At 46.3% G+C, this 20,019-nt stretch overlaps 1 protein-coding gene across 3 annotated transcripts in view; it reads right to left on the bottom strand.

Moving 5' to 3' along the window:
* The window catches only part of LOC135908777 (probable sodium/potassium/calcium exchanger CG1090), a 141,007-nt gene that overhangs the window by 109,785 nt on the left and 11,203 nt on the right, over positions 1 to 20,019 (bottom strand). For all 3 annotated transcript variants that reach the window (XR_010566417.1, XM_065440618.1, XM_065440619.1), the window contains exon 2: positions 13,541 to 13,641. Coding sequence is in view for 2 of the 3 variants with exons in the window: in XM_065440618.1 (XP_065296690.1) it covers positions 13,541 to 13,641 (101 nt within the window). In the remaining variant the exon portion in view is untranslated. The remainder of the gene's footprint in view (positions 1 to 13,540; positions 13,642 to 20,019) is intronic.

Below are 20,019 nucleotides of genomic sequence, written 5' to 3'. Positions count from 1 at the left end.
TCCCACTCGGAACTCGGATGACACGAACATTATAGTTCATTTTTTTCGACGAGAAAAAAGGAATACGTTCCTTTCTAAGGCAAGGAAACAGAGACTTAATAACAGTGTGCTTGGTTACTCGGACGGAGGGGCTATCTATGTTAATGAGCATCTATCTGAGTTTAATAAGCAGTTGTTAGGTGCCACCATAGCTCGCAAGAAATTAGTGTCATGGAAATATGTCTGGACTGTGGGGGGTAAAGTGTTCGCACGTCAAAGTGAACTTATGGACGCTCCGAGGATCACTGATCACGGTGATCTGGAAAAAAATGATTAGGTGAGGTCCGGTCCCTAAGATGGACTGTCGCACCGCCATGAACTTGCGAGCCAACTTGTGCTGGCTATAATGTTGAAGGTTTCAGAACGAAGCTCGGCTCTCTAGAAAAAGGGCTCAGTGCTATTCATTTTAATTCTCGTAGTATCAAACACAAGGGTGACCATCTGAACATGTTTTTTGCGTCCATAAAGCATAAACTTGATTTTTTGGTGTTTACAGAAACATGGCTAGCATCCCATGAGGATCATCTCCACTTTGACAATTATACTTATAATGGATTATAAAGGCTTCACTGCAAGGGTTGTGGTCTCGCTGTGTATATAAATAAATTGTACAAACATTCTAAAATAGATGAATTTAGCGTAATAGATTCTAATGTGGAACGCATTACTGTATCTACTAAAATATAGTGGTCGTTGCATTATACAGACCTCCCACCGGTAACAAACGGCACTTCGACTTCCTAGAAGATTTACAGGTGTATCTGACTTCCACCGGACGCGTATTTATTATTATGGGTGACATAAATATTAACTTATTGTCGAACGATTCATGTGCAACGCAATTCAGTAATACCATTGCATCTTTTGCCTACTGGAATTGCATAACTTTACCCACAAGGGTAACTGTTGAAACAAGTAGTCTACTAGACGCATGTATTACAAATCTAGTGTCTAATAACATTCTCTCTGGTGTCCTATCCCATGACATCAGCGATAATTTGCCAATCTTTTGCTTCCTGCCTGTCATGCACGACATAGATGTGAAGGCCCCACGGTTATGCAGAGTAAATAATGCTAACACGATGAGTATGTTCAAAACATTAGTCGAAAGTTCAGATTGGGATAATGTGTACGATACAACTGACGTAAACAAAGCATATAATACATTTATTAAACAGTTTTTTTTTTGGTGCTACAACAATGCCTTTCCACTAAAAGAAACTAAAACGTGCAAAAAGTTTAAGAAGCCTTGGATAACACAGCAACTATACAAAATAATTAAAACGAAAAACCATTTGTATCACAAGTTCATCAAGAGCCGTGATGCCAACTCTCATTGAATTTAAAAAATACAGAAGTAAACTTAGCCAGGCTGTTAAAATAGCTAAATCTATTTACTATATTGTTCGGTTTGCCAAAGTAAATTCTGACAGTAGAAAAGTTTGGCGTGAAATCACCTTTTTAGCTAATAAATGTATCCCAGACCCGCCCCTTGCTATTATGACAGTCAATGGTGAACTTACAGGCTCTGATCTCGGAACCTCTTTCAATTATTTTTTCATTAATATGTAGCAGATTCTATATGTACGTCGGGAACCACATCAATGCTAAACGCACTTTCTAATCTAAGCACTCCCTTACAAAATCCTATTGCCCTTATGCCAACTGCTACTCATGAAATAGCTTCATTAACACATAAGGTAAACAATTGCGCTTCACCAGGGCATGATGGTATACAAGCAGTACCTTTGAAGCGTGTATCTTTAATATGTGACACCTTAAGTCACATCGCAAATCGTATGTTAGAAAGCGGAGTGTACCCAGACCAGTTGAAGATAGCACGTGTATGTCCAGTTTACAAATGTGGGGGAAAGAATAACATATCTAATTTAAGACCCATTTCTGTCCTACCCGTTTTATCAAAAGTCTTCGAAGGTGTCATTAATACTCGTCTCGAAAACTTTTTCCATAAATTCAATGTTATTACTACCTCGCATTATGGATTTCTGAAAAACAAATCAACAGAGCAGGCCCTGTTAACAGTAAAAGAAAAAAATTAAGAATATCGAAATGAAACAGTACGCTCTTGGTCTTTTCCTAGATTTCCGAAAGGCATTTGATTGCGTTCATCACAACACCCTGCAAGCTTAACAGTTACGGCATACGTGGTATTGCATCTGACTTGCTAAGGAGCTATTTAAACAGATTGCAGTATGTTCAAGCTAATGGCGTACCCTCAGAACAATTGGCAGTTCAGCATGGTGTTCCTAAAGGATCAATATTAGGACCATTATTGTTTTTAATATACATAAATGATATCGCTAACATATCCGAATCGCCTAATTTGGTTATGCACGCTGACGATACAAATATATTTTTTTCATCCCACTCCTTGTCCCAAATGGAGGCTACGGCAACTGCATATTTAAGAAAGCTACATAACTGGTTATTGACCAATAGGCTAAGCCTTAATTTATCAAAGACAAACTACATTATTTTTCATCCTATTAATACAGTAGAAAGTATCACTCTGAAAATTTTCTACGAGCATACTGAATTAAAGCGAGTTTCAACCCAGAAAGTTCTTGGTGTTTGGTTCAATGAGAATCTTTCTTGGAATTTTCACACCAACAAATTGATGTATGATTTAAATTGATGTCTGATCTAAGTAAAGCCGTCGGTTGTTTGTATAAGATATCTCATTTGTTGCCCCCCTGGTTAAAGATATCCATGTATTACGTACTTCTGTACTCAAGGTTATCATACTGTATCCTTGTTTGGGGAACTACAATGTCCAGCAATTACCTTAAACTAATTTCAATTCAGAAACGCGCTTTGCGTGCTATTCAGGGGTTTCATGGCAGACCTTCAGATTTACCTTCAGATTTACCTTCAGATTTACCGCTATTTCGGAAACATGGCATCCTTAAAGTATAATCTCTGTCTGCATGCTTAAGCACATCTATCATCATACATTGTTCTTTTCTTGTACAGATAATTCCAGCATCCGATATGCTTTTCGGACGAAACGTAAGCTTGTTCCAGTCACACGCACCAATTATGGCAAGCAAACACTAGGCTACCAAATTCCCACGGTAATAAATCAATTTCCCTTTGAAGCTCATTATTCCTTTCCACAAAAACGTTTTAAATCTACAATTAAAAGTACCTATTGGAACAAACTGAATGAGATATGTATTTAGTTGACAGACTTTGTATTTATTTGTGTTTATTTTCATCATCATCATCATCATCATCATCATCATCAGCCTAGTTACGCCCACTGCAGGGCAAAGGCCTCTCCCATACTTCTCCAACTACCCCGGTCATGTACTAATTGTGGCCATGTTGTCCCTGCAAAAGTCTTAATGTCATCCGCCCACCTAACTTTCTGCCGCCCCCTGCTACGCTTCCCTTCCCTTGGAATCCAGTCCGTAACCCTTAATGACCATCGGTTATCTTCCCTCCTCCTTACATGACCGGCCCATGCCCATTTCTTTTTCTTGATTTCAACTAAGATGTCATTTACCCGCGTTTGTTGCCTCACCCAATCTGCTCTTTTCTTATCCCTTAACGTTACACCGATCATTCTTCTTTCCATAGCTCGTTGCGTCGTCCTCAATTTCAGTAGAACCCTTTTCGTAAGCCTCCAGGTTTCTGCCCCATATGTGAGTACTGGTAACACACAGCTGTTATACACTTTCCTTTTGAGGGATAGTGGCAACCTGCTGTTCATGATTTGAGAATGCCTGCCAAACGCACCCCAGCCCATTCTTATTCTTCTGGTTATTTCAGTCTCATGATCCGGATCCGTGGTCACTACCTGCCCTAAGTAGATGTATTCCCTTACCACTTCCAGTGCCTCGCTACCTATCATAAACTGCTGTTCTCTTCCGAGACTGTTAAACATTACTTTAGTTTTCTGCAAATTAATTTTCAGACCCACCCTTCTGCTTTGCCTCTCCAGGTCAGTGAGCATGCATTGCAATTGCTCTCCTGAGTTACTAAGCAAGGCAATATCATCAGCGAATCGCAAGTTCCTAAGGTATTCTCCATCAACTTTTATCCCCCATTCTTCCCACTCCAGGTCTCTGAATACCTCCTGTACACATGCGGTGAATAGCATTGGAGAGATCGTATCTCCCTGTCTGACGCCTTTCTTTATTGGGATTTTGTTGCTTTATTGTGGAGGACTACGGTGGCTGTCGAGCCGCTATAGATATCTTCCAGTATTTTTACATATGGCTCATCTACACCCTGATTCCGTAATGCCTCCATGACTGCTGAGGTTTCGACTGAATCAAACGCTTTCTCGTAATCAATGAAAGCTATATATAAGGGTTGGTTATATTCTGCACATTTTTCTATCACCTGATTGATAGTGTGAATATGGTCTATTGTTGAGTAGCCTTTACGGAATCCTGCCTGGTCCTTTGGTTGACAGAAGTCTAAGGTGTTCCTGATTCTATTTGCGATTACCTTAGTAAATACTTTGTAGGCAAAGGACAGTAAGCTGATCGGTCTATAATTTTTCCAGTCTTTGGCGTCCCCTTTCTTATGGATTAGGATTATGTTAGCGTTCTTCCAAGATTCCGGTGCGCTCGAGGTTATGAGGCATTGCGTATACAGGGTGGCCAGTTTCTCTAGAACAATCTGACCACCATCCTTCAACAAATCTGCTGTTACCTGATCCTCCCCAGCTGCCTGCCCCCTTTGCATAGCTCCTAAGGCTTTCTTTACTTCTTCTGGCGTTACCTGCGGGATTTCGAATTCCTCTAGGCTATTCTCTCTTCCACGATCGTCGTGGGTGCCACTGGTACTATATAAATCTCTGTAGAACTCCTCAGCCACTTGAACTATCTCATCCATATTAGTAACGATATTGCCGGCTTTGTCTCTCAACGCACACATCTGATTCTTGCCTATTCCTCGTTTCTTCACTGTTTTTAGGCTTCCTCCGTTCCTGAGAGCCTGTTCAATTCTATCCATATTATAGTTCCTGATGTCCGCTGTCTTACGCTTGTTGATTAACTTCGAAAGTTCTGCCAGTTCTATTCTAGCTGTAGGGTTAGAGGCTTTCATACATTGGCGTTTCTTGATCAGATCTTTTGTCTCCTGCGATGGCTTACTGGTTTCCTGTCTAACGGCGCATGTTGTAAGCTTTGTGATATTGTTTCTGTGTTATAGGACTGACATTTTTAGGTTTGTAAAAAAATTATGTATCTTTATATCGCTCATTCAATAAGTTGTGTATGCGATTTATTCATTTCTAGTACAAATTTGATGCATATTAATTTGCTGTGTCTTGCTTCTTACAACGCTTGAGAAATTCATTGTGAACTTGTTGTGAAGTGCTCGTGCACAATGTCAGCTGTTCTTCGGGTGACCAGGACCTTGTCAGGCTCTTGCCTTTTGTCTTGGCGCCCTCTTTTCGTTGAAAAGAAAATAATGTTTCACTTTCACCGCTGAGGCTTCAATCCGAAGGGGCTGCAAGGGAAGAGTCGAGCTTGAAAATTACCTCTCAGTATATGATACTATGTCACACATATCGAACAAGGGCATTTCATTGTTGTCCTCTCTGACCTGAAAAATGACTGTTTTGGTGGACGTTATCGTGCAGGCGACTAAACCGGCGCTCAATGAGTGCGTGAAAGCCCGGGGCCAGAAATCTTCCGGGGTCCAGCTTCATCATGCTTAGAGAATTCTGTCGTCGTTTGGCAGCTACCCGGGCCAACACGGTCCGCGGCCAGTCCGAGAAGCGAAAAATGAACGGACGCCTCTCGGGCATTGGGAGGAGCGTCAGGGAGACCTCTGCCAAAAACGAATGTTGTGCACTTTCAAGTGATCTCGGATTTGTAAGTCGAAGCGCAGTACATATGCCGTGAGTGGCGCCACTACGTTTCGTTTCGAACTTGCTTGCGCTCTTCGTCAAGGAAAGTTTCCGTCCTTTATGGCAGCGCCTTTCGCTGCGCTCATCTCCTTTTTCCACGCAAGCGTAACTAGCCAGCTCGTGAAATCGGCGTTGTCTGTCTGAAGCCGCAAAGCAAGCGAACGAGGAAGGGGCCTGGGCCTCTGTGCTGGCTCCGGTTTGTCTGCAAATTTCGTCTGCACATTTAATTAGCACTATGCACAACGACAACGCAGAAATTTGAGGGTAAAAATCGTTAAGCGTCCTTGATACTTACACGTGTACTTTATTTAGCTGTCTCGACTGACCGCTTTTCACCGAAAAACAAATGTTTCGCTCAGCGCAGGACGCGCCCGTAAGTATCGGAAGTTTCTCGAATGTTATCAATGGTTCTATCCGCTGTCTTCTCACCGAACCTTGCGTAATCTGACTGTATGCGCGACGCGAATTATGTAGTACTTTCCGGAGGACACGCAGGCACCAGAAATTACTCTGGAACATTCCATAACTCATGTATAAAAGCCGACGCGCTTGACGCCGACGCACCCGCTGGTCAGATTTCAGACGATCGCTGGCTGTGTTGGCCACTTTCGTTGTGGTTTCATTGTCACTTGCTTTTGTGGGCACAAGTTCGCCCAATAAAAGTTTCGCCATTAACAATTTTCCTGCTGTGTTCTATAATGGTCCCTACAACGTGACATCTGGTGGAGGTGCTCGTGCGTTCATGTACGGAACGACCCCGCAAAGCCGCGATCTAAGCCCGAAACCCAAGGACACCACTAACGTCGCCCCGGATCATCGAGCTATCCGCAGGCTTCGAAACTTAACCCCCGAGCACGGACTTCTTGCCGAGAAGACCAGGAAGTGCAAGGCCACGACAACGCCACGATGACAGCTCCAGTTCCACCTAAACCAATCGTGTTGCAGCAGCCCAGGGAACGACAGACCTTCCGCGGATCGTTATTTGAAAACCCGGAAAGCTAGTTGGAAACTTATGAAAGAGTCACTGCGTTCAACAACTGGAACTACAACGCCAAGCTGCGCCATGTTTACTTCTTCTTGGAAGACGCTGCTGGGACGTGGTTCGAGAACTGTGAGTCCACCCTGACAACGTGGGACCTGTTCTGCAGCGGCTTCTTCCGGACATTCATAAGCGTCGTGCGCAAAGAGCGAGACCAAGCTCTACTAGAAACCCGAAGGCAGCTGCCCAATGAGAACATCGCGATTTTCACGGAAGAGATGACCCGTCTTTTCCGGCATGCTGACCCGGAAATGTAGGAAGAGAAGTCCGCTTCCTGATGCGGGGCGTCAAGTAACAACTTCTCCCTGGACTGCTCTGCAACCCTCCGAAGACCATAGCCAAGTTCTTGACAGAGGGAACGACGATTGAGAAAACTTTGCACATAGGCGCTAGACAATGTAACCGCCTAGTGCTTACGCCGCAGTGCGCCATCCAAGCAGTAGGCTCCGAGGACCTCCAAGAGACCATCAGGGTCCAACACGGCGCAATCACCGACTTGGGGTGCTATGCAGGATGCGCCGAGTTTGGCAAAACTCGGGATCTTCACGAGTTCTGGCGACACCTCAAGATGAAAGCACAAATGGTACCGAGACACAGTTTATCTTTCGACAAGCCTCCAGTTTCATTCGTTTATCTAGGCTCACTCTGGGTGGCTATCATTCCTTGGGCGTTGCCTTTTGCCTTCTGGGCGGTCGACAAACTGGGGCTGACGTGATCATACCGTCGGTGCATGGTCGTGCCTTCTTTCACTTGTTTGTCTTTCCACCGACTGCATTACATGCACACGCAAGTTATAAAACAAGTGCATTTAGTACAATATTATTAGTTACTTTCACGCGGTTTAGAAGCATTTTAAAGCTTACAAGATGTACACTGAATGCGTATTAGACTAATTTGTAATTTAGTGCGCTTCACATTGTAGCACGAGGGAACGCTGTGGTGGCGTCATCACTAGAGTCACTGGAAAAAATTTCAGTGTACCGCAAAGGTCGGAATTTGACTGGCAACACTGAGCGGCCACCGCCATATACCTTCCAAGCCGACTGCGTCGCGGGAAGGCCGCCGTGTTGGAAGAGCTTGATATTCGGTGACACATCTCGTTGAGTGTTTACTGAAGTACAAATACTTTGTGCCCGGAGATAATGGTTGCTAAGAACGAAAATAAAATGTTATTTTGTGCGAAGTAATGCAGCCGGTGGTTGTTTTGCAAGCCGATCGTGTTTACAGCTGGAACTGTGCTACGATTGTGGGCAGCAGCTTAGTGCTGCTATCGGGAACTTATGCACGCGTTTTTTTTTCCTTCCGCGGAGCGAGCTACGAAGGAAACATTTCGTCACTTCGAGCCGGAATCAGGCAAGCTTGTGCTTTTGGGCATGAACATTGTGGACCGCCGTCGGCTTCTATTGAATGTTTCCGAGCAGGACGAAACTAACACCTGATAGTGTCACACGCACGTACGTTCATTGTATAACTTCACAAGCCAAATCGGATACATCTAATTTAGTTTGTAAACGGATACCGCGCGTTCTCGATTCTGCAGGGCGACTTTGTCCGCCGTATACGCACGACACACTCCGACTGCCGTGTGCGCACCGGTGTTTGGCCGTGATCGTAAGACGATCTGTGCACAGCAGGCGTAAAAACCAACTTCGATGACCATTTTGCGCACTAAATCTTGTGGAAGGCCAATATGAGCCATTTGCGTTATTACAGCAACCTATATGTACTTCTGTACACTGATAATGAGCGAGAGTTTGCTACATTGCGATTTATGAACGCGGCTGTCTAGTGCGTTCATGAGCAGCTACTCTTCTCAACTTATTTATGACTGTTTTCTTGACTGCCAAGATTTGCTGGCTGTGTAAAAAAAAAAAGCAGGAATGCCCGCTGGTGACGCAGCCCTTTTTTTTTTCTAAGTTACATAGGCGATGTATAAAATTCTTGTGCTTTTAGAGCGGCTTATGTAACATGCATAGTGACAGAGTGAAACTAAGGCTACTGGGTGTTCTGTTGTTTTGTATTTCTTGTTATGCATCAAGCACAACATTATTTGGATGTGCACCGTAGCATTTCAACATAAAACATGATATGTATGCTGACTTCAGTTCATTGCATGTGCTCGGCTTACAAGCTCAAAATCTGAAGCATGTGTTGTGAATTTCACCTGGCCATTGGTTTCAAGCTCGAAATGCGTATGTATAAATGAGGAAAGGATAAGTGAAAAAAAGGAGGTATCATGGGCCTCGTATTGACCATGTTTATTGACTACGATCGTCACGATCTGCGAAAAACAAGTGCCATATGGGTCGAGTGACTCGAGGCGCGCGCGCGCTAACGTGCGCGGAGAAATTATGCGAGTACCTGGTGCACGTGAGGACGCCGAATTCTCGCAAGACAAGTGTGCCTTCGCGTGCCACGAGCACGGAATAACCGCGTGTGTTGAGCAACAAACACGTACACGTGTACCCGCGTGAAGCGTGCAAGACGCGAACGAACCTTGCAATGGACTCCTATTTTCGTAGCATCGCTAACACAGCGTGCACTTCGCTTAAATATCTTCTAAAACATTGCCGAAAAGCACAAGCAAGGTGTACTTATACCTCGCACACGCGGGTGTTTTTTGTAGGCTTGAAGTTCTCCCGGCCGATCCTGTGTAAACACGCAGAACAACGTTCTCGGTCATTTTTCCCGGTGGGAATCTAGAAAAAAGTATTTCCAGACTCATTTCGGTTGCTGCATCCGAAGGCGCAGCAGCGAGGCATGATTTCCTTGCAGTCAAATGGGAGCGCGACAATCGGAACACAAAAAAAAACGTAGGGGACCTGCGCTGCCTGCGCTCTAACTCAGCCGGGCCCGCCCGGCGCTTGGAAGGTATATGGCACCCCAGAGGTCACATGGTACGGTTGGGCCAATGAATGCGTCGGCGACGCGGGGAAAACGAATGCGGTACCCTGAAAATTTCTCCAGTGACTCTAGTCATCACACCCATTCACCGGGCGAGCATGGCGACTAAGCATCGAAGAGGCACGGTGTAAACGAACTCGTACAACGAGCTTGCAGTGCGCGACGTAGTGATCAGGCTCGACGATGGCCACTATTTCTTGGATAGTTCTGTTCCTCCGTAAGCAACTTTCCGTGCACCCCGTAAGACTGCCAATAGCTTCGGCGATTTTACAGATCGCGACGCGCACCTGCTGTTCACAGCGTAATGCTGAAGAAACAATTTGTCCGGGGCTGCTTCTGTGAATGCGCCGAGTTCCTCCACTCTGCGTGACTGCGAGCGTCACGAATATTACGTAGTGTGGGCAAAAGGAAGACAGCTATATAGCTACGACGCGACAAGGAGGTGGCGCCGACGATGGATCTCGCAACCAACACAGTGAAGGGGACATCGACAAGCTGCAGATAAGTATATTTCTACTGTTTCATATTTAGCATAATAATAGTGCACGGATTAACTCACTTTCGTAGTAACGAACTGAATGTCCAGCAGTCTAAAAAAGGCATTGACAGCCAATGAGTGTTTGTGCTTTTACATGCACGTGGGCCCTCGAAAATTTAAAAGTGATCGCGTTTGCCCGAGCTTCGAAGGATGCCACTCCCCCCCAGTAGGCATATGCCATAGCCAGAAACATGGCGGAAAGCGACCTCGCACCACCTGCAGCAAAAAAGGCTAGGTCGGGGCGCCATGCGTGTGCTCTCCAAAAAGAATTAGTAGCCTTCTTGGAGAGGCATCCCGCCCTAGCCAGGCCGAGCAGCGAATCGTCCGGGCAGTTCACGGGCCATGAACGTGAAAAATTGTGGGCCCAGCTGCCGGAGCTTCTAAACTAACGAGGCCCCGCAAAGGAGAATGCGACAAATTGGCGGCGGTGTTGTTTGGAGCTTGTCGCACAAATCAAGGGGGATGCAGTCGTTGTGTCGGAAGCTGCCACTTAAGTTGCACTGGTATTATAGTTATTTAAGGAAAAAGACGCTGCTGTTGTCGGTCTGCGTTATGCTCACAATGAAATGTGAAGCTCGGATAATCACGTTTGTCCGTATAGCAGCAAATGAAAAGGCTTTATTGATCAGAATGAAGAGAACTCGTAATTGTCATAGCATTGGCGCCCGCGCAGCGGGAAGGCAGGTAGAGTTCTCTAATAGGGTGGGAAGATCAGCGTCACTGACAAACAATTTAATTTTCGTTTTCGTTCAGGGCTGCCCACAGACAAAGTACTGCGTGCCATAGTACCTACGACGATTTCGGTGAAGTTGTTGTTGGGCAAGATATGAATGTCGGGCTTCAATTTTGCAAAAGCAATATTGCCGATAAAATTGCTAATTAAAACTTTATTATAAAGATATTTTTTGTTACTTGTGACGTGAGTCATATTTTCCACGATTCCGCATTTGTATTGGCTGCCAAGCCTTACAGTCTGACAGAAGATGTGCACATGGGCTTATCACACGTTATCAGTATAGCACCCTGTGTTATTTGGCGCAGGAAAAACAGCGTGTATATCTGCTGCATTCGCGATCTCTGGGAAAGAAAGCGAAGGAGAGGGGGATCCGGGGAACGTGCGCGGTATCCAAGGTGGCTGTACTGGACCTGAAATCCGGAAATTGTCAATATGCTCGCCTTCCTCGACTACGTCGGGGGGAGGGGAGGGTGTGACAGAAGACCTAGCTACGCCACTGCCGAAAGGTACATGTTGTTGGTGGGGGGGGGGGGGAGGGGGGCATAAATCCGTCACAAGCTTCGCCTCGTAAGATTCAATCAGCGCGAAACTAACTGGGTCAGAAAGGCGAAGCTGCTTTTCGCTAACTGCGTCAGAACCCTGGATGCGGCGAGCGTGCCATAAAACAGCCGAAATAAGTTACAATAATGTAGGGGCCCATAGAAATCGTCGCAAACATGTCGCAGTACGATACAGTACACGCCAAACTAACTGCGCCACAACAGGCGAGCTGCTTTTCGCTAACTGCGTCACAATGCTCGGTCCCGCGCCGTAAGCCTAAATTGCTTGGAATGCAGGGCAGACTATCACAATATTTGTTGGGCTGCTGAGCACGAGGTCGCGGGATCGAATCCCGGCCACAGCGTCCGCATTTCGATGGGGGCGAAATGCGAAAACACCCGTGTACATAGATTTAGGTGCACGTTAAAGAACCCCAGGTGGTCGAAATTTCCGGAGTCCTCCACTACAGCGTGCCTCATGTTTTGTGTGTCTGGGTTTTCTCCTTTCTCTCCCTTTTTTTTTGTCTTTTGTGTTACTCGCGCGCTGACCGCTTGACCGGCCGTTTTAATGCCTCAAAAACATGCCGCCAACGACTCCCCCTGAATACCTCCTAACCTTTCGCATCCTCAACACGCTCCCAAGCACCCGTATTTCTTAAAGATTTCATTTTTCTCTTTCTTTTTCTTTCACTCCCCCCCTTTTTTTGTCTGTCTTGGCGCCGCCCTGGCTTTCCCCACCCCCCCTTTTTTTCTTTTTTTTCTTTTTTTCTGCTTCTATTTCTTTTCTTTTCTCCCCGCGTGCCCACTCTCACCCTCTTGTCCCCTCGTCTTGAGAATGAAGCTCACAGACGTCGGACGACAGCGCTTGTTTCCTCTTGTAATCTCTTTAAAACCAGCCGCCAGCGACAACACCCGCACGTGACGTCACTGCACTAACCATTAAAAACTAACACGCCGAGGATGACGAGGCCGCCTTTGACGAAGATAGGTCCTCCTATCGAAACGTTGGCCAGCCTGTCTGAGGCACTTCATCCCTGTTTACAAACTTTATATCATAATCAGAATGTGGTTTTGGCACGTAAAACCCCATAATTTAAATTTAACAATATTTCTCCCCTCGCTGTAGCCCAATAGCACAGTGGTGCCGTGTCGAAGTGCAGAAGGAACGCAAGAATACGCTGATAGCCCAGTAAAGCAGGCTACACCCCCCCTCCCAAAAAAAAAGAAAAGATAAGACAGACGAGTAACCGAACAGGCGAACTCTATAGCATGCTCCTGCCGTCGGCCTGTCATTGGCTGGTCGCCAGATAACGCAAGAAAAATAAGCCGCAAAGTGTAAGTTCGGTTGTACGAAAAACTTTTTTAGTTTTAGCGGGAGAGAATAAAAAATGAAACGTCGTCAGATTCGTTTCACATTCTTTTTCCTCCAATGCTCGCGTCAGCTAACAGCTGGAATCAATACTAGCGTGACGTATTTCCTGTTGCCAGTTTTCGCCGAATGTCTGCCCTTGACGAATTTCTTTCTCTATGGTTAAACTTTAAACGTGCTACTTACGGCAGGGACGCTTCACGCCTGGGGAAACTTGCATCATCACCGTCGGCATCAGGGGATCGTGGCGGCGCTGCAGGTTATATGGCACAGCGTTCGCTTATCCGAATTCCAATGCACGTTTTCTTTTTTTTTTTCTCGATAATTGCGTTAGCACTCTTCAATGTGCACTAGCGTGTCGACTCGCAACAAGGCAAACAAGCAGGCGGACAGAGCGAAGTTAACGAAGAGGAACGCGAGGTGTTAAAGCCAGTGCGCTGGCAAAACTGGATTAGAGCCCAAGTCTACACAGGGCACGGCACTTGCCTTGGCCACCATGATGGCGATTATGGAGGCGGCTATGGCGGGAACCGAGCTGGCCGCCGCCATGAACGTCGCTCCAGCCACGTCCGGGTCCACGTGCAGCACTGCAATGGGATGATTATCATGCATGGCGGTGTAGCACTGCAGTGGAATGATTATCATGCATGGCGGCACCGGATACCTCGTGTCGTTATCATTATTATTATTGTTGTTGTTGTTGTTGTTGCGATAAGAAATATATGGGCACTCAGCCGCATTTCTTCCCTCGTGGTCGCCGTCGCCATGATGTTCAGTATAAAGTCCAAAGACGTTCTACTCCGGTGGCTGCTGCATATGGTGCGGCCGCGCGTGCCCTATCATGAAAGCAATCTGACCACCGACCGCTGATAGCTTCGTGTGTACTGTAATTTCACCGCTTAGTTCGCGTTGAAGCGAGAGGCAACGCGAAGGTCCATTCGCTCGCTGCTGCTGCGGCACTTCCTCACGCCAGCGTTTTAACAGCGAGTGTCCGCGGTCATCGAGTGAGCTGTGTTCATGCGTGCCTGTGCGCGCGTGAAATTATGCTTGTTAATTTAGTTAATAAGTGAATGTTTACAAGTTTATACGGCCAATAATTCTACTATGCTTACTTTGCATAGATGTCAACTAATTTTCTCTCCCAATCGATGCTTCACCTTTCAGGCGAAACTGCGGCTTTTAAGCGAGTCTGTTAAGGGCTAGTTCCTCCAGTGGTGCGATATTGTAGGAATTCTATTACTTTTTTTATGCCTTTTGCGGCCATCACCGCGCTGTCATTGGTCGAAAATGACCGCGCCGAGCTCATTGTGTCTGTCAATCACGCGATGTCAGGAACGCGCAAAAACGTGAAACGCCAAAGTGACGCTGACGCACTCATTGTGCATGCGTAAGGCGTAAATTTCTGGTACGGCCAGAGGCAGGGTCGTTTCCAAAGGAATAGAAAATGGCTGCCCCTCTCATCGCTATGGCGGTGGCACTTTGCCGTCGCTGACGTGGACACGGAAAGCTAGACGACGCGTTTGACGTGCCGGATGACCATTTTCGACTGCATTTTCATCTCTCGAAGGCAGCGGTGCCATTGTTGTGCGCGGAACTGGCGGGGGAGCTAGAAGCGGTGCGAGCGACGGGACTGTCGTTGGAGCGGAAGGTGTTGTGTGCGCTGCGCTTCTTCGCCACCGGGAGCTTCCAAACGTCCGTAGGGAGCGAGGAGACGATCCATGTGTCGCAGCCTACTCTGAGCGAGTGCGTGCGATGCATGGCAGAGGCTGTCGTAAACGCGGGGGCTCGCAACAAGTGGGTCCATTTTCCGAAGACGGCAGAGGAAAAGGCAGCCGTGAAGGAGCGTTTCCTTCGGCGCGGTGCTATTACCGGCGTTATCGGATGCGTGGACGGCAGCCTCATAGCCATTATCGCACCCAAGGGTGAGCGCAAGGCTGCATTCATGTACCACAAGGGATACTACGCCCTCAACTGCATGTTCGTAAGTGCACCTCACGTTTTCTTTAGTGCCGGTACTTTTTGACAGTTATGTTGGTCTTGTCAGCGGGCACTTTCTCTGTTCCATATTTCCTCAGATCTGCGACGCGGACATGAGGATCCTGGCCGTGGACCCTATACGACCAGGGTGGGACCACGACTCGTTCATCTGGCGGACGACTGTGCCAGCGGTTCCAATTCTGGGGGAATACCTCCTCCGTGAGACGAAACATCTTTTGGCGCAGCCACGCTTCAGTAGCGAACAGAACGCCGTGTCCGCCCCAACACAAACTTTTAACTGAATTACAAGCACATGAGCAAGTTCCAGGAGTAGAAAAACTGAAAGCATTTACTGCCACCATTGGCAATGTTCAAAGTTTTAAGTTGCAAGGATGTTATCAGGTGCCTGCCAGGAGCAGACGAAAGTAACACGTATTAGTGCTGCTACTGTACCTATTGTCTATCAAAAGCAAAAGAAATGAACACACATTAGTGCTACTACTGTGTCATTGATAACACTAACAAGTGTTGATTTCTTCTGCTTCTGGCAGGCACCGAGTGGTGCGCTTGTAAGTTGGTTAACAATTTGTGTCGGGTACGGACATGCCCAACTCATGCTTTTACTTGAGACTCACGACCTTTGACCTCTACCTTTGTTGAATGATGTTGTAACTTAGTTGCCAACTTGCCGCTTGTCAGAGGAGTACTCAATGCACTATATCCATCTTCGTGCAGGTGACAGAGGCTACCCCCTTGGAGCCATGGCTCCTAACCCCAGTTCCCGGCCATCCTCCAGTGCAGATGGCTGAGGGGACGTACAAAAAAGCACACGCCGCCATGCGTTCCGTCGTGAAGAGGTTCATTGGGTTGAGCCGTTTCCGTTGTCTGCAGCGACAACGCACTCTCCTCTACGAGCCGGAACGTGCGGCCAACATTGTTGGGGCATGTGCTGTGTTGCACAACCTTCGCCTTTCTGAGGGCGACATAGAATCAGACGATGGCAGTGATGACGACAGCAGCAGCAGTAGTAGTGAGCTCGACGGTAACGGCGACCCCATACCACACGGTCTGCCCCAAAACACGGGGTCTAGAATGCATTATTTGAGAGGGCGGGCTGTTCGAGACACTGTTATTGGCATGTTTGGCACAACTCGCACGCAGCATATCCGTTACTTGAGGAGTGTGTGGCGGCAGGTGCGACGTGTATACACACTGTTGTAGTGTCAGTAAGATGTGGTGGTCTAACATATGGCAAATAATTGCATTGTGCATTTAATGCTGTGAAATTGGTGACACATTTTCTAGACTCAGCTGTAGTTGATGTCTACGTAATGCAAAGTATTCATGATTTGACGAGAAATGTTAAAGTTGTGTAGTGAAGGGTTACGTAAAGCCTAAATTTATAATAAGTGAAACAGTATCTTTGGTGGTGAGATATAATATGAAAAGCAAGCTCGAAAATAAGGGCGTTTTCATAGTGTCTGCCATGATATGCTTGTTGCTGCTGTCGTCACCTAGATTCCCTGTGTGCTATGAATGTATTCTGCAGTTCTGTAACTTTCATTCTTACTCGTATCGCTGTGTTCTCTTGTACCCTTGCGCAATGATGGACATCAGCGCCTGTCTCCTCGCTTTCTACTGGCGCAGAGAAGCTCACAAAAGCCAGAATGCACACTGCACGTCACACCTTCCGCTCCTTTGAACGTGCTGTTACACGCGCACCTTCTAGGTCCTCCACCATTTTGTCTCACAACAACCGCAAAGTTCCCTTCTAGTGACGAAAATGCCGTCCAACTGGTCATCTGACATGTCAAACGCTGCGGCACCCGTGAAGTGTGTGCACACTTGAACAGTTAATAGATTTCAACAAAGTGCCCTCAATTGTAAATAGCAGAACTCAGTAACTGGAATGTTACACAGTAATATTTCTACAGTGCAAGCTAGCGCTACAAATGTACATAAAAGCACAAGAGGAAAACTGCAGCTTTCTATACTATTTCAACCTTCAACTTCATTCAGAGCTTACACGTACTTGTGCATGAAAATGCTTTTTCCTAGTATGATAATGCATAAGTCTGCCCAAGCTTTTGCTGCATAGCAGTATGAAAGGAACTTGATGTGGACATCATAAAAATAACATGCTCTTTGTGGGCGCACAAATACTTGGGCACACCACCATCTGTATACCTTATATATGCATTTCAGGCAAGTTTACTTCTCACCCTAGTACCTCGACAGCATTTTTGTAATTGTTACTATCTTTAATTTATGTAGCTCGGTCCAGCCATAGAAAGCCTTCATGTCAGCTAACACTGCCCACGACCCTTGATGTGATGGAAAATGTTATTGGAGAACTTCTTGAGCAATTTGTCTAAACATGTCTCCGTATCTATCTGCGATGGCTTAACACTCCTGCAAAGCCGGCTGAGTGTTATGCTAGCAAGACTGTAGCAGGTACGAGCCTGCACTAGGGCAACCACATTTTAACCAAATAACCTAGCTGAAAGCTTATAAAGTGAATTACTTAGTGCTTGCTTTTGTAAATAAATTGTGTTTGATTGTTGAAAACTGTTTTCAGTGCATTTTTTCTTCTTCACTAGGCACCTGAACTGCTGCAGGCCTGCTCACGCGACGTCTCCTAATTTCTTTTCCTACTTTCATAAATACGATACGAAAACCATTAGAAACAATATTACTATTAGAAAAGCTTCAAACTTAATATTTCATCCAACTGTACAATTCCAGTAATATTTGTGGGACGTTTACGAGTGAAATGACTAAATAAAAAAGGGGGTAACCTCGCAAACAAATCATGCCACCCTCAAGTTGCGATACTCGCGAAAAGTGTCAAACAGCCTCTTTCGATTTGACGTAATAGTTCTGCGGAAACCCGCAAGGTGGAGGGAAGCAATTAATAAAGAGAAAATGAAACATCCACCCAATCGTAGCAATTGCTACAAAGCAAACCCTTACGCGTTCCTCGAAAGAAAAGCCCTGCCGTCTGCTATAGCCGCGTGGTTAGGTAAGATGGTAGAGCGGATGCCCCGGAAATGCGACGGTCCCGGGTTCAAGTCCCAGACCAAGACGGATTTTTCTTCAACTGCGAGGCTTTTCTTTCGAGGAACCCCCATGGGTTTCCTTTGTAGCAATTGCTACGATTGGGTGGATGTCTCATTTTCCCTTTATTAACCTCTTTTGAAACGAGCAATTTATTCAAGCAAACTGCTTATCAGATGGTAAAGCAGAAAATCTGCATTTGAATCACGGCGCTATCGCGCTTAGCACGCCCGCCTTCCCTTTCTTCCTGCCCGGTGGTTAATCTGCAGCCGCCACACGCCCAGCGCCTCCGTATTGGAAAGAACCAAGATGAGCCCGAAAAGCGTGGGCCACCTGAAAGAGGCACTATGCATCGAGGAACCCTACTTGGCTGTATTAGCCAGCGCCGCCATCCACAACCTTGGCGGCGAATGCAGGACCTCCTTTCTGGCGCAACGCGTCACGTGATAGGTGAACTTGGGAAAAGGCTGGAGCGGCGGCGTAGAGGTAGCGCATCCGCCTCGCGTGCAAAGAGGACCGTGATTCGAATCCCGGTGCCGCGCAATTTTTCACCGGATGAAAAAAAAAATCTGCGTGTTGATGAAATTGCATAAACAAGGCCTGGAGTGCGGCCTGATCCCGGTGACCAGAACCGGTTACGCACTCCCTCACCAGAGCAGGATTGGCCACCCTGGTGTAGTACTTGGCCACAACCTCCTATATGAATACAACAATCAAACCCCGGCCCTCAGTCACCACCAGCTGCGAAGCAACTGATCATGGCGGCAGTCAGACCTGTGCCGCAGCAAAGGGTGCTAAGAATCGCTGGATCCGGGCAGGCCGCCATTGGAATCTGAACCTGGCAACGTTTAAAGCAAGAACGTTATCTAGTGAGGCCAGTCTAGCAGTGCTATTGGAGGAATTGGAGGGCAATAAGTCAAAACAAAACACACTATATTGATGAGTGACTTCAATGCCAAGATAGGCAAGAAGCAGGTTGGAGACAAGTCAGTGGGGGAACATGGCATAGGCCCTAGGAATAGCAGGGAAGAGCTATTTGTAGACGTTGCAGAACAGAATAATATGCGGATAATGAATACCTTTTTCCGCAAGCGGGTCAGCCGAAAGTGGAGGGAACGGAACTTGAGGAGGGAACGGAAGAAACTGGTACATAATAAGCCAATCAACGAGTTAGTGGTAAGAGGGAAAGTAGAGGATCAAGCTACAGACAAGGTATTCGGGTTTAACTCAGGGAGAGTCCCTTAGTGTTGAAGCAATGAACGACAATCTTGTGGGCATCATTAAGGATTGTGCAATAGAAGTCGGTGGTAACTCCGTTAGACAGGATGCCAGTAAGCTATCGCAGGAGACGAAAGATCTGATCAAGAAGCGCCAATGTATGAAAGCCTCTAACCCTAGAACTAACCCAGCTAGAATAGAACTGGCAGAACTTTCCTAGTTAATCAACAAGCGTAAGACAGCTGACATAAGGAAGTATAGTATGGATAGAATTGAACATGCTCTCAGGAACGGAGCAAGCCTAAAAGCAGTGAAGAAGAAGCTAGGAATAGGCAAGAATCACATGTATGCGTTAAGAGACATAAGCCGGCAATATCATTACTAATATGGATGAAATAGTTCAAGTGGCTGAGGAGTTCTATAGAGATTTGTACAGTACCAGTGGCACCCACGACAATAACGGAAGAGAGAATAGTCTAGAGGAATTTGAAATGCCACTTGTAACGCCGGAAGAAGTAAAGAAAGCTTTGGGAGCTATGCAAAGGGGGAAGGCAGCTGGGGTGTATCAGGTAACAGCAAATTTGTTGAAGGATGGCAGGCAGATTGTTGTAGAAAAACTGGCCACCTTGTATACTCAATGCCTCATTACCTCGAGCGTACCGAAATCTTGGAAGAATGCCAACATAATCTTAAAACATAATAAAGGGGACGCT

Source organism: Dermacentor albipictus, chromosome 1 (assembly GCF_038994185.2).
Source record: "Dermacentor albipictus isolate Rhodes 1998 colony chromosome 1, USDA_Dalb.pri_finalv2, whole genome shotgun sequence".
NCBI lineage: Eukaryota > Metazoa > Arthropoda > Arachnida > Ixodida > Ixodidae > Dermacentor > Dermacentor albipictus.
Note: the sequence above shows the minus strand (reverse complement) of the source record. Positions and strands in the feature narration are given on the sequence as shown.